This window comes from Metarhizium album, assembly GCF_000804445.1.
Source record: "Metarhizium album ARSEF 1941 chromosome Unknown scaffold_11, whole genome shotgun sequence".
Classification (NCBI taxonomy): Eukaryota; Fungi; Ascomycota; class Sordariomycetes; order Hypocreales; family Clavicipitaceae; genus Metarhizium; species Metarhizium album.
In genome coordinates, this window is record NW_024467585.1 from 679001 (window position 1) to 691748 (window position 12748).

General features: G+C 57.5%; 3 protein-coding genes across 3 annotated transcripts; 1 reads left to right on the forward strand and 2 right to left on the reverse strand.

Annotated features, from left to right (window-relative positions):
- Nucleotides 1-453: 453 nt before the first annotated feature.
- Nucleotides 454-3455, reverse strand: MAM_04950 (cleavage and polyadenylation specifity factor; the record flags this gene model as incomplete). Its single annotated transcript, XM_040823748.1, has 4 exons — nt 454-1584; nt 1679-2810; nt 3135-3232; nt 3303-3455. 4 exons carry the CDS (start codon nt 3453-3455, stop codon nt 454-456), a joined length of 2514 nt encoding a protein of 837 aa, XP_040678419.1.
- A 658-nt stretch (nt 3456-4113) lies between these two features.
- MAM_04951 (Transcription initiation factor TFIID component TAF4) lies at nt 4114-6119 on the forward strand (the record flags this gene model as incomplete). The annotated part of the gene is made up of 2 exons (XM_040823749.1): nt 4114-5353; nt 5449-6119. 2 exons carry the CDS (start codon nt 4114-4116, stop codon nt 6117-6119), a joined length of 1911 nt encoding a protein of 636 aa, XP_040678420.1.
- A 634-nt stretch (nt 6120-6753) lies between these two features.
- On the reverse strand, nt 6754-7254 carry MAM_04952 (uncharacterized protein; the record flags this gene model as incomplete). The annotated part of the gene is made up of 1 exon (XM_040823750.1): nt 6754-7254. The coding sequence occupies one exon, from the start codon at nt 7252-7254 to the stop codon at nt 6754-6756; it is 501 nt and encodes a 166-aa protein (XP_040678421.1).
- Between the last annotated feature and the right edge of the window lie 5494 nt (nt 7255-12748).

The window sequence follows — 12748 nt, forward strand, 5'->3', positions numbered from 1 at the left end:
GCCAGCACGCGATCAACGTCATGCCTTCTTTTTCTTTTTATTTCTTTTGTGCTCAGATTTGTAGACCCACGTACGTAGCGCTGTGTAACAAAGAAAAATCGGAATAGATTATCCTTTTTGAAAGCTTATAATCACAACGGCTGCAGACGCGATATTGGCACAATGCTGGTTCGCCTTTCCGATGGTATTGTCCGGCTTTTGCGTTTGCCGCCGGGTTTCAGATCAATTTCCATTTCCGTTTCCAACCAGTCACTCATCCCGTCATGTCGCTTACTGCAGGCGGAGAGAGGGGGGAAGAGAAGAAGGGGGCCATTTAATTGGTCTGTTTGTCTTGTTTGTCTTGTTTGTCTTGCTTGTCTTGCTTGTCTTGTTTATACATTTTCCCAGGGCGCCGGCAAGGGGAGAGAGAACGAGACGGAGGAATACACAAAAAAATGAAGAGTAAAAAAAAAGTCAGCCCCAAAGCGGCGCCGAAACCTCAACGGCGCGCTCCACCACGGCCCTCACCCTGTCCGCAAACACCTTATTCGTACACTCCACCTCGAGGTCTTCCAGCCAGACCATGGCCAGCATCTTGTCCACCTTGATGGAGACGCCTGGCACGGGGATCCCAATCTTGTGCAGGCGCTCAATCTCCTCCTTTGCGCGCGCCTCCAGGTCTGTGCTGTCGCCGTCCACGTCCATGGATCCATCCTGGGATTGGGACGGCGGGAGGCGGGGCGTCTCGACGGGCGCCACGTTATCTGCGCCGAACTGGGCCTCGAGGAACCAGAGCAGCCGCTCGAGGCGGTCCTCCGCCGAGGGGTGGGCGTGGGGGTTCGTCCCGTTGCCGTTGGCGGCGGACTCGTGCGCGTGCGCGTGGGAGTGCAGTTTCGACGAGCGTTTGACGGCCGCGGGGGACGACTCGACGCTGAACAGGACGGCCATGACGGAGTCGGCGATGCCGTCGTTGAGCATGTTGCCTTGCCATTCGAGCTCGACTTCGCCGTTGGTGCGGTACCGCACGGTCACGCAGCCCATGACCAGGTATGCGGCCACCAGGGCGGCGACTTCCTCGTCTGCTGCTTCTTCGGGCTTGTACTCTTCCTCGTCGTCCTCGTCCTCGTCTCCCGTGCCCGTGCTGTTCTTGACGCCGGTGCCGGTGCCGGTGCCGTTGGCCCTCTGGGCCCGTCGCATCTCGGGCAGTTCTTCGACGGCGCCAAACGTGCCCTCCAGCGCCCACTTGATGAGGTCGATGCCGGCGGCGCTGAGGGTGAGGCGCTGTTTGCAGGTGATGGTGGTTGTGTTGAGGCCTGCGTACTCGCGCAGGTCTTCGGGGGCCATGAGGGAGAGCTTGAAGTCGTTCTGGACGAGGACGCCGGTGACGAGGGGCGCCGAGGAGCTGTCGACGTCGACGTCTTGAGGGGGCGGGATCGAGGCGAGTTTGCCAACCACCTTGGCCATTTTATCGGCTTTGAAGGGGATGCGGAGTTCTTCGCAGTTGCGGGGCGAGTAGACTTTTACCTTGGTCGTTTTGGAGGCGTTGAGCGAGAGCAGTTTGGATTTGAGGCGCATCATGTTGTGTTGCTCGCCGTGGACGAGGATCTGTGTTTTTTCCCCATCGTTAGTACTGGCTTTGGAGGGTGGTGGTGGTGTCTGTATGCGGCATGGGAATAGGAGGAAAGGGGGAGAAACGCACGACAATTGGTGCGGCCACCTCTTCGATGAACTCTCGGTTCTCGACGCCATCGACGTGTGCGGCAAACGAGTACTCGGCGACGCTGCACCGCCGGGGGATGAGCACCCTCTCCGGTTCTCCGCCGGGTCCTCTCCGCCCTGCGGCGAGGTTACGAGACATGACGGCCGGGATCTGGTCCGGCTCCTGCATGATTTGCCGGGCCATTGTCCCCTCGACGCTGTAACCGGTGATGATGACGCCGTTCTTCTCGCTGGGCGCCCATCTCTCAAAGAGCTCTCTGCTCACGCCGCTTTGAAGCATACCCGGACTGGCGAGCATGACGCAGCCGCCGACGTCGTCGAAGCGGTCGAGGTTTTTGAGCGATCGGATGTACTTGAAGTCCCACGGTCCACCTTGGCCAGCACCGTCTCCGCTGGCTTCGGCCTCGGCCATGCGCTCTCGGAAGAGGCGCTTGATGTTGTCGTTCATGGCGCCGACGTATGTTTGGTAGACAACCATGCATTTTCTGGCGAGATTGCTCGCATAGTAGATGGGGTATTTTTGGAACTCGGGGTGCTTCCCCCAGTATTCATCCAGGATGAGGAGGAGCTCCTGTGCCCTTCCGAGTGCAAAGACGGGTAGTAGCGCGCGGCCGCCTCTGTTTAGAATACCCGTGATGGATTTCATCAGGGCTTGCTCGCGCTCCAGCCGAGGAACGTGAGACGCGATGCCGTACGTCGACTCGGTAATGAGGACGTCGATTTTAACGTCCTTGGGGACCTCGGCAGAGACCAAGTGCCGGTCTTGCTCGCGAGAGTAGTCGCCGGTGAAGAAGATGTTGAGCCCAGCAATCTCGATGAGGAACATGGCTGCGCCCAGCACGTGGCCGGCGGGATACGGGGTGATCCGGATAGAAGAGATGGTGTGGGTGGTGTGGTAGTCGATGGCCTCTATTTGCGCAAAGGTATTCAGGTGGTCTTGCTCCGTGTATACCGGCTGCGTCGTGGAATTTGAAGACGTGTTGCCCACTCGGACGCTGTCTTGGATAAGCCATTTGTAGATGGCCTTGGTCGGATGCGTCATGAAGACGCGGCCGCGAAAGTTTGTCTTGGCGAGGACGTAAGGCAGTGAGGCAGCATGGTCGACGTGGAAACTATTGAGAGTGTATCGTTAGCTTGTGAGTAAACATCCGTATTGCTGACTCCTGGCGGTCTCTCAAGCATGGCTAACGACCGGCGTCATCACAGGCAAGGAGCAAACAGAGGCGAAACGAGGGTACAAGACATATTGTATTCAGTTCATATGGTACACGGGCGCATAGTATCATGACAGGCACAATTTCTCTCCCCTGGGGAAGAAAAAAAAATCAAACAAAATAGTACGCAACATGTCCGCCCATCGCAGTGTTGAATACCAAGCTCGTGTCTGTATCACATCCAAAACCGCAGTGGTGGACGTCAAGGGCGGAAGGACTTACTGGCTGATGAGGAGCACATCGACGGTGCTGAGATCGAAATCATCGTAGAAAGGGAGAGCTGCAAGGCCATCGTACGCAGGGTGTTGACCTGCGTCGAGCTGTAGAGGAGGGCAAGGAGTCAGCTTCGAGAGGCGCCCTCGTGTATCAATGCGACAACTAGCTCTTTACCATGACTGTTTTTCCCTTGTATTGAATAATGTGGCATGATCGGCCGACTTCGTTACCGCCACCAAGGCAAAGAAACATGAGTTCGTCGGAAGGATCGACTGGTTCTTCGGCCGCGGCCGCAGTCATTGCCGACGCTTTTCGTTTTGAAGTCATGGTAGCGACGAGCGGGCGAGCTTTGAGCCTGGAGTCGTTTTCGCATGGGCGACAGCGGGTGTCTTGATCAAGAGTCCGGTCCAAACGGGGAGAGGGGGTGCAACAATCGCATGTGTACGACGCGGCCTAGCTGCTGAGGTGGAAGCAAGGTGTTTATGCGCGAGCAGCGTCTTGCAGGACACCTACGAGTTCGAGATGTTGGAGCGCAAGGCGTGCTCGATCTACTGGAGCCGGGAAAACATCGGGAACCGTCAGACGAGGCAAGCGCGCGCGGCTGCTCGACGGACGCGCCCAAGAGATGTGGTCAGTGGGTAGGTCACGTGGCTTTAAATTTCCGCAACCCCCGATCTCTCGATTGCCCGTCCTTCGACTCTGGCGAGCACCGCAACAGATAACCTCACTCCCACGACCCTACCGGCCTCGCCACTCCGCTCGCAACACCGCGCGAGCCATTGAGAATTGTTATTTCCACCCAGGACTGATTGATTTACCGCTCTGGAGTGCCTGGCGGGTTCTGCGCGTCGGATGGGAGGATCCACGTCTTTTGTGACAGGCTTCCGTGCCTGCTAAGAGCATCAACACCTTCGCCGTGCAGGGCCGTGTCCTCGCCGCCTGCATCTGTCGCCGTGCTTCACAGCTCGGCGGCTGATCACCCACCATGGCTCAGTCCCAGTCGCAGGTCCCGCCCCGGTCCTTTTCGCCGCCGCAACACAGCCCGTCACCGTCCGGCTCGCAGCCAGGCTTTGCCTTGCCACCGAACAAGAGAGTCAGGACCGATGGCGGCCCAGCTTCCCAGCCAGGCTCTCCGTATATCCTATCGCCCTATGCTGCCAGCCCGGGCGCTGCAGGAAGCCCGCCTCCGAATGCGGCGTCGCCGACGTTCTCACAAACGACGCCAATGTCTTCTGGGTACAACACTCCGTATACAAACGGCCACACTGCATCGGCCGCCTTGAATCTTCCCGACGCGCGTGCGGGCGCCAGCACGCCTCCCTTACATACGCCGCAGCCTCCGCCGATATCGATGCCCCAGTACACCAACGCAGCAATGGCGCCGATCCCGCAAGCAATGGCATCGCCAGCGCCATTGCCCAATGTGATGGGTCCTCCCCAACGGCCGGCCGAGAGACCGACCAAGGACTACGAGTACGATGTCACGGATTCGCTGGCGGGCACTGGAATCGATTTGCGGGCAGAAGAGCAGTACATGTCTGAGCTCTACTCCAGCGCCATGGACGCAAACTCGGAAGCCAGGACCGGGTTTGCTCAACATGCGGCGGGAGGCAAATCTTCGTTTTACGGGGCTGGTCCGGCGAACCAACCTGCCGAAAACGTGTCGGAACAAGATCAGAAGAAGCTCGCTGTCAAGGCGGCCGAACAGGCCTGGGCCGAGTCATCCATGTGGCTGGCCGTTCAACGGACGCAGGAGATTAACGATCCCTTTCTTTTGGTTGCCATTCTCCATCGCAGGGCAGAAAAGATTGCGAAAGACAACCACATCGGGCTCAATTTAGACTCGAAGAACAACGCACAAACAATGGGCAAGATGCGTTTGCCTGAACAGTTCCCAACTCCCAAAGTCACGGTCAAGGTCGACCCGGGTCCCGATTCAACGCTGGTACACACTACTGGATCTTACATTCCCCACGACTCCTATCTGGTGGATCAGCTGGCATTACTGTCGATCGCCACAAAGCAGCGGATACGCGAGATGGTGGAGGACGCGGATGTTGTTGCCGTAAACAGGCAGAAGACGTCACACGGCGAAATTCCCGAGCAATGGGCGGCGGCGGCGGCGCCCATGAACGCAGAACCTCTGGGTGCAGCAGACGGTGCACCAGCGGCAGAAGAGGGTGAGGAGGGCGTTGCAGTCCCATCCGACACTGCACCCTTGAAACGTGAGTTGTTGTCTAGTCCTTTGTCTTTTTTTTTTTTTGGCTCTTCCCTGCTTTTGTCGTGTGTATCGTGGCCAAGACTGATTGATGCATGACAGGCTCTGCCGACGAAGCTGTCCCGGGAAACGGCGCCAAGCCGCCAAAGAAGCTGGCCAAGATATCGTCTTTCATGACGGTGACGATGAGAGAGCTGGCAAGGCAGGAACGCGAGTGGGAGGAAGCCCGTCTACGCCGACGCCAAAAACGCAAGGACGGGGTAGGAGACGGAGTCACGCCATCACGGTCTGGCAGTGTTGCGCCAGGAACGCCGGGCTCGGTGGCGCCCGAAGGTGACAAGCCAATGACGAAGAAGGAGATGAAGAAGAACCAGGCACTCAAGGCAGCAGAGGCAAACAGCCACGCGAACCAAAACTTGACGAGCAGCATGTTCGCAGGGCTGGGTGGCAAGAGCAGTCTTTTTGGCAAGAAGAAGGGCGCCAAGACGTACGACTGGATGAACGTAGGCCGCGGAGGGAGCGGCGCCAGCACGCCCACCAGGGCAGCGCCCGGAGGTGGCAAGGGAATCAACGGCACGGCCGGGGCGACGCCGTCTGCAAACCTGGCCATGACAACCGAGGGGCGCAACAGACTGGGCACATGGCGAGAGGACAAGGAGAAGGGGAAGAACATCCAACTTCGAGACTGGGTGGTGGTGCTGGAGAGGGACGGACGAGAGTCCAAGGCCCTCCAGCAAGCATACGTTGCTTTGGACGGCTCCAATCCCAAGTAGCAACGTGATGGAGCACGAGGGGAGGAGGGAAATGGCCAGAGGAAGGGCTGCAAAAGGTTTTCTGCGATGGTCATCCGGGCTTTTTGACAGATACCCAGCGCCGTGTATGATTTGTCTCGGTACTGTTGTGGTTGCTGCTGCTGCTGCTGCTGTTTCTTCTGCTTTATCGTTTCTGATGGTGTGCCGTTGATTTCTTTTTTTTTCTTGATAGCCCGGCGTTTTCACGTGCAAACGGCGTAGGAAGGGTTGATTGGGTTGGGAGGCTCCAAGCATTTTTTTTTTCTTTTTTTGCGTTTTTCTCTCTTTGCCTTTTTTTTTTCCTTCCTCCACTGCAGACTGCGGGTAAAGAATTGGTAGCAGCACAATTGACGCGGATAATGAAACCGTGGACCCAGACTGATTGATGTGATGTGCTGTTTGTAGGAGAGTCACGGCGTGGACAAGCGGGAGCATAGAAGTTGATGACCGAATTGCGATGTCGGACGGACGGGCCGATGGATGACGAGACGGGGTGGGTTACTGCTACTGCTACTGCTGCTGCTACTACTTCTACTTCTGCTACCACTTGTCGACTGCGGACCTCGCGCCATCAATCTGTGGGTAAACTTGCCCTTTTGTTTTTTTCACGCACGGCCTAGTTCACCACGGCGATGGCGGTTCGCGTAACCCCGTCCCAGTCTGTCGTACGTACCGCATCGTGCTCCTTGTCTGGCCAGAAGCCCAGGCAGTCGGTCAGATCTGCTCCACGGCCTCGATCAAGGCCAATCTCGACCAGTGTGTGAGACTGCTTTTCAAGGCAGCCGCCGGCGGAGCAAAGGTACGTGAGAGGAGGAGGCGGGTGGCCGAGTCGAGAACCGGGCTCGCAGGAGACGGCACCAAGCGGGCGAGGGCCGAGAGCGAGACGCCGTGGCGAGATTGACACGACGCACGTCGCACCGCGGTCGAGGTGCTCCGTCCACGGACTGGCGAGACATGTGCACGACGGAAGCTGTGTCGGGGAGACGACGACGACGACGACGACGACGACGACGACAACGGTGATGATGACGGCGGCGACGACGACGAGGGGCTGAGCAGACGGGAGACGCAGTCGCTCACGCAGTCCATGCCCGGGTCCCCTGCCTCCCCGAAGCATCCGACTACATCGCCCACGGCGCGCAGGAATCGCTGGCCCTCGCCCAACCGCAGTCCGCGTCTGCCCTTGTCCGGGGCCTCTGCGCCGCCGCCAAGTCACGCTCTGTCGGCATCCACGTCGGCATCCACGAACCGCCGCCGCAGCAGAAGCAGCAGCTGCTCAACCGCGCCATCTCCATCTCGCCGGCCGGCCCCCGGGAGCGCGTGGTGCCGGCGGCCGGCGCAGGTCCTCGCGTATCCCAGCGCGTCTACGCTGCGCACAGCACAGGCGCACTGGGAGGGAGGCACAATCACGAGAGGGCCGGTTACGGACCGTGGGGAGAGGTGAGGCCGAGGACGGCGCCGTCGAGATTGGCCTCGCGGAGCCGGACATGGCGCTTTGGGAGACGGTCCGGCGGGACATGGCGCTGAAGGGGAGGTGAGTGCGGTTGCCTCCCTCGACCCGTGGTGTTGAGGTTGCCGACAGCAGTCCTCTGCACGTGCTTGTTCTTGTTCGGCTCGCAGGGGAGGGTGTGTATAGTTATCCGGAGCTGTGAGCGCAGCCGCGAACCTCGAGCACTCGCTGCCGCTGCGCGCGATGAAACACGCTTCTCTCTTCTGTTTGACCTTGACGACCACGGCGCCGCCACGTTGACCCTGCGGAGCGCAAGTAGACGGACGGGACGGGCTGTCAACCGTCGGCGGCGGTCCTGTCAAAGTGGTCAGGCCGAGGGACAGAGCACTACGAGACGTTGGCCAACACGCATCGCGGCGCTGATCAAACTAGACGACAGAGTTGTGCGTCCACAACCAACATGCAACATGCCATTGTCTTCTCTGGTCAGCTTTCAGGTGCGACTCGTCTCTTTTTGCTTCTTCGGGGGGGCAAGAGGGGCCACTGGCCTCCCGCAGCTGCAGCTGCAGAGCCGGCCCGTGACCAGGCCCTCCTGCAACCCGCACGTCGTCTTCCTTTTCCTCGTCCTCGGCCGGTTTCAACACGACGCGACAACACGACAACACGCATGACCCTGCCTCGCTCGCCACGTCTGCGAGCGCCGGCCGGTCTCGTTCCCCGTTCATCTTGTTGGCCTCGGCCTCGGCCTCGTTTCCTCTTGCTTTTCTCCATCCCATCCGGGCCAGGATCCAAGAAAAGGGGGCGTGGCCCATTGATTTCTTGAACACACGCCCGCGCCCGCCCCGAATTCGTTCAACCTTGCGAAGTCGGGTCCGTCTCTCTCTCTCTCTCTCTCTCTCTCGCCCACTCGCTCGCTCACTCCATCTGCCTCTCTTGTTTCGTCCCTCGGCCCAACCCGCCAGGCCAGCCAGCCTGCGTCGCGCACCGTCGCCGACGCACGCCCGCACGGGAGCACAATAGCCGAACAACAGACGACCCAGTGGCCCGTCGACCCAGACATTCGACTTGGAATGGGGCAAGATGAACCGAGGGCCACGCCTCCGTCCCATCCGGCTCGTTGTCTCTTTTCTCGTCCGTTGTGCGCTGTGCGCCGTCCGCCGTCCGCCATCCGCCATCCGCCGTCCGCCCTACACAAAGCAGACGGGCGACGTCCCTTTGCCTAGCCACTTTTGCCAGCTTGCTTTGCTTGTCTTGCTCTGGCCCTCACTGCACGCGCCCCTTCCTTGCTGGTGCCGGCAGCGCAGTCGTGCCGTGCCCTGCATGCCGGCGTCGTGTCTCGGCCGAACAAGGTGGGCAGAGTAGAAACCTGCGCCGGATTTGCACTCGCATCTATGCCAGCATCTGTATTTTGCGTTTTTGCATCCTGCATCGACGGCATCCGTAGGACCTGACCTTGCTTGGCCCAGGGCAGGGCAGGGCTGCAGCCGTCATCTTGCTGGCCTCCCTCCTGGGAAAAAGGGCGTCGAGTAGATTGCATGCATGCATCCGTGTACCTACATTCGACGGCTGTCCCAGTTGTTTGGGAGAGACCCGCGAGCGTCTGCGCCATGTTTTACTTGATCGACGAGGACGAGCACTCTGCAGGCCAGACGGTGGCGGTATATTGAAGTGCATGTTTCAGAACCAGAAGCGTGAGCTCCGTCCGTTTCTATTCTAACAGGCCAAAAAGGGTAAACAGGAACCCGGCTCTCGTCTAATTCGCGTCCCGTTGTCGCTATACATCTCTAAATGACACAACTAGTCTCTTGCGGCGAGTACTATACACGGTGTTTTGCGTAGAAAAGGAAAAAAAAAAGGGCAAGGAAGGGGGGGGTATCGTCCATCCATCCATCCGTCTATGTGTCCTGAGTCCTGCCCAGAGCCGTTCATGTTCCAAGCCGACTCTCGTGCTTCTTTTCAGTCTCGCCTTGGTGGTGATGATGGTGATGGTGGTGGTAGTCTTGCACAAGGTAAAATGGTACGTGGTGTCAAGATGTGACGCTGCGTTGACCCCGAGTTGCTTACCACCGCGAGGTGTCGCGAACCAGAACGCAAAACAGCAAGGCGAAGTCGAGCAGGAAAGGGAAAGGAAAGCCAAGCCGAAAGGCCTGCGACACAAGAGCTAGGCGACAAACGCAAAAACAAGAAATCTGTACACGAGGCGGCAGACAGAGTATCCCCAGGATGAAAAAGAAACAAGCAGCTGAAAGAAAACAAAAAGAAAAAAATCCAAAAGTCTATGCGATATTTGTCCCCGAACCGCGGTCTTTGTATCCCCAGCCTAGTAGTGGTGACCCAATACGGGTCTTTGATCTCATCTCGTAGCACCTGGTCGAGCGTGAGGTGCTTCTTGTCCGGCCACGTCTGGCTGCACCACCCAGGTCGTGATTCAAGACATGTCACAATATGCTCAGATCTTCATTCCAGTGGAGTGGACACCATTGAGACACAGTCTTTGTCTCAAATCCTGGCAGGCTCGAGATATGACGAGACAAGACCCTCGCCCTCGCCAAAAGCAAAGAGAGAAAAGGAAAAAGGAAAAAAAGAAAAGAAAAGAACAGACAAAATCGAAATCCCAAAAGCAACCCGTCTATAGTTTTTGAGCGCCGCGCATTGAGCCCATATATTGGAAAGCCCAAAACTCGAAACAATTTCCCCATGCATGTGCTGAGCGTGTGGCCGCAAAAATAAAAACAAAGATCCCCGCGAAAAACTTTTGGTGGTATACTCGCTGCTGATAAGCGATGTGTGGCTCTGAGCCGTGTTGTGTACAAGTCGACTGACAGAAAGAAACCGTAGATTAAAGTAGTCGTGCTAGTATGATGCCGTAAGCACTGAGAATTAAAAAGCCTCGGAAGTGTGAATAGATATCGCCATATCCTAGGAACAGAGTCCACGACCCACAGGGCCAATGGGTCGAATGCTTTGGATCGAGCCGTTGTTCCATCAACAGCCGGATAGCAAAGACGTTTTATCGAGGTTGGGGCCTTGGTGGTGGCTTAGGGACACCAGTCGTATCATAGGCGCCGCGACCCATGTTGCAAACGATAGATGCTTGTCGTGCCATGGAAATGGTTGCGATGGACAGCACAGGTTGTGGTATACACTGCTATAAACTGGTTAGACACCGTCTGCAAATGCCTACACTGGTGCAGGAGGCGCAAGAGACCCGAGCTGTGGCTCTATATACTGCACCAACATCGAAACATGGACCGGGGGGGGGGAAGGCCAAACGGTGAGACATGGGTCGAGTCCCAAGGCAAGCGACTCGAACAAGCGAATGTGCTGGCAAATGCCAGTGTGAAAACAAGCGACCGTGACTCACAGTAATGACGAAGCGTAGTTGGTGCAACCCAGGGTTGGCGTGCCCAATCAACAAGAGCAAGATAGATTACTGGTCCAGAGGTCGAAGGCGATGTGACAAGGAGAGGAAGCCCGAGAGAGAGAAAGAGAAAGAGAGCGACTGCCGAATGGCCGGCCAGAGAGCAAGTGTTGCCGCTAGTATCGGACTGTCTGGGCACGGAAGCTGATGTATTGCTGGCGTGAACGGATGAGGCGAGATGAATCGGCACCGGCGCGTTGGAACGAGGCTACACAAGGTGAGTCGCTGTCGCAATTTGGAAAGACTGAACGAGTACAAGGCGGCTCGGATGTTGAGATCGCGTGTCCGAGTGCAACAGCACTGCGAGGTCAGGACGGACCCTGCAGAAGATGCAACCGTAGCTGCCGTTGGTTCGGCGAATCCGGACTGCGTGAGCGTAGACCCCAGAGTAGCAGACGGCCGCGGGTAATGCTAGGCCTTGTTGTTCTCGGCAGAGTTTTTGTTTGCGAGGTGTATTTGAGGTTGCTTGTTGTTTCTTGCTCCAGCTGCTGTCACTTATAAAGACAAGAGGCGGGGGCCGGGGGCACTGAAGTCAACGGTCAAAATTGGTTGGTTGAGAACAGTTCGAGTCGCGCGATCGAGACGTCCAAAGTCTGGCACGGACGGGTACCTGGGGCCGGTGGACACACTTGGCTCTAACTCAATCTCGCGAGCTCTAGCCTCTAGGGACAACAAGATGGCAGATGGTGGCGCTTGAATTTGTGTACTTAAGTAAGTGACAACAAACGTCTAGTGGGGTCGAATTCTCAAAAATAACGAGGAGCTGCAGCTTGAGCTCGAGCTGGGGCTGGGGCAAAGTTGGTAGGTCGATTATACAGCAGTAGCGTAAGGGGGCAAACAAGGCGGCAGCAGAAACCGAGCTGAAGACAAAATCGAGCAAACAAAGCCAAGTCGGCCGGTGATGGGGAGCAAGTCAAAGGGAGAGCATGTTGGAGGAGTCGGGGGGCGACGAAGAGCGAGCAAGGCGCTTTTGTACAATTGCTGGTCCATGGCCCATTCGTCCTTTGCGGAGCACAAAAGGAGCAGCAGGCTAGTAGTTAGCAAGTAGTGATTGTCAAGTCGTCACTCGTCACTCGTCACTCCGTGCCTCGAATTTGCACTGGGGAAAGCCAAAGAAAGAAAGAGTCAGTCAGTTGGGCAGGGCACAGAAGCAAGGGAGGTGGAAGGGGGGGTTGTGGTTGTTCGCGCAACGCACCGGCGTGTGAGATGCATGCTTGACAGAGCTCGCGGGCCAGTTGCCAGATGCCAGACACTGACAACACGTCCTTTGCCGTTTGAGACTTGCGACCTGCGTCCTGGTTCAGTATTAGCTTTAGTCTTGTACGGCCGTGCTCACAAAAGGGTGTGGAAACCGCGGCTCAGGGCAATGCGCCGTTCCTTGCACCACCATGCGCAATGGCAATGGCCTGGCCCAAAGGAAAAAAGAATGGGGAGGGAAAATTGCCAAATGCCCAGGGACCGTACTTGAGTAATTACCCAGCCACTCGTTGCATCCATGCCGATGTCGCCGTCGCCCAACGAAGGAACACTGGACCATGCAAGCAGTCCTCCGCTGAACAAACCGTCAAGACTCAAAGAGTCAGTGAAGTGATCCCAAGCGCCAAGTACTCGAGTGCTGTGCCGTGCCGTACCTGTCGCAGTACTCCGTAATGTAACTAATACCCTTGGGTTGTGGCTATGTGACCTTGGCAGCAGCTGCTCGCCAACATGCAGGCACCCAAGGCACCAGCATGTAGGCAC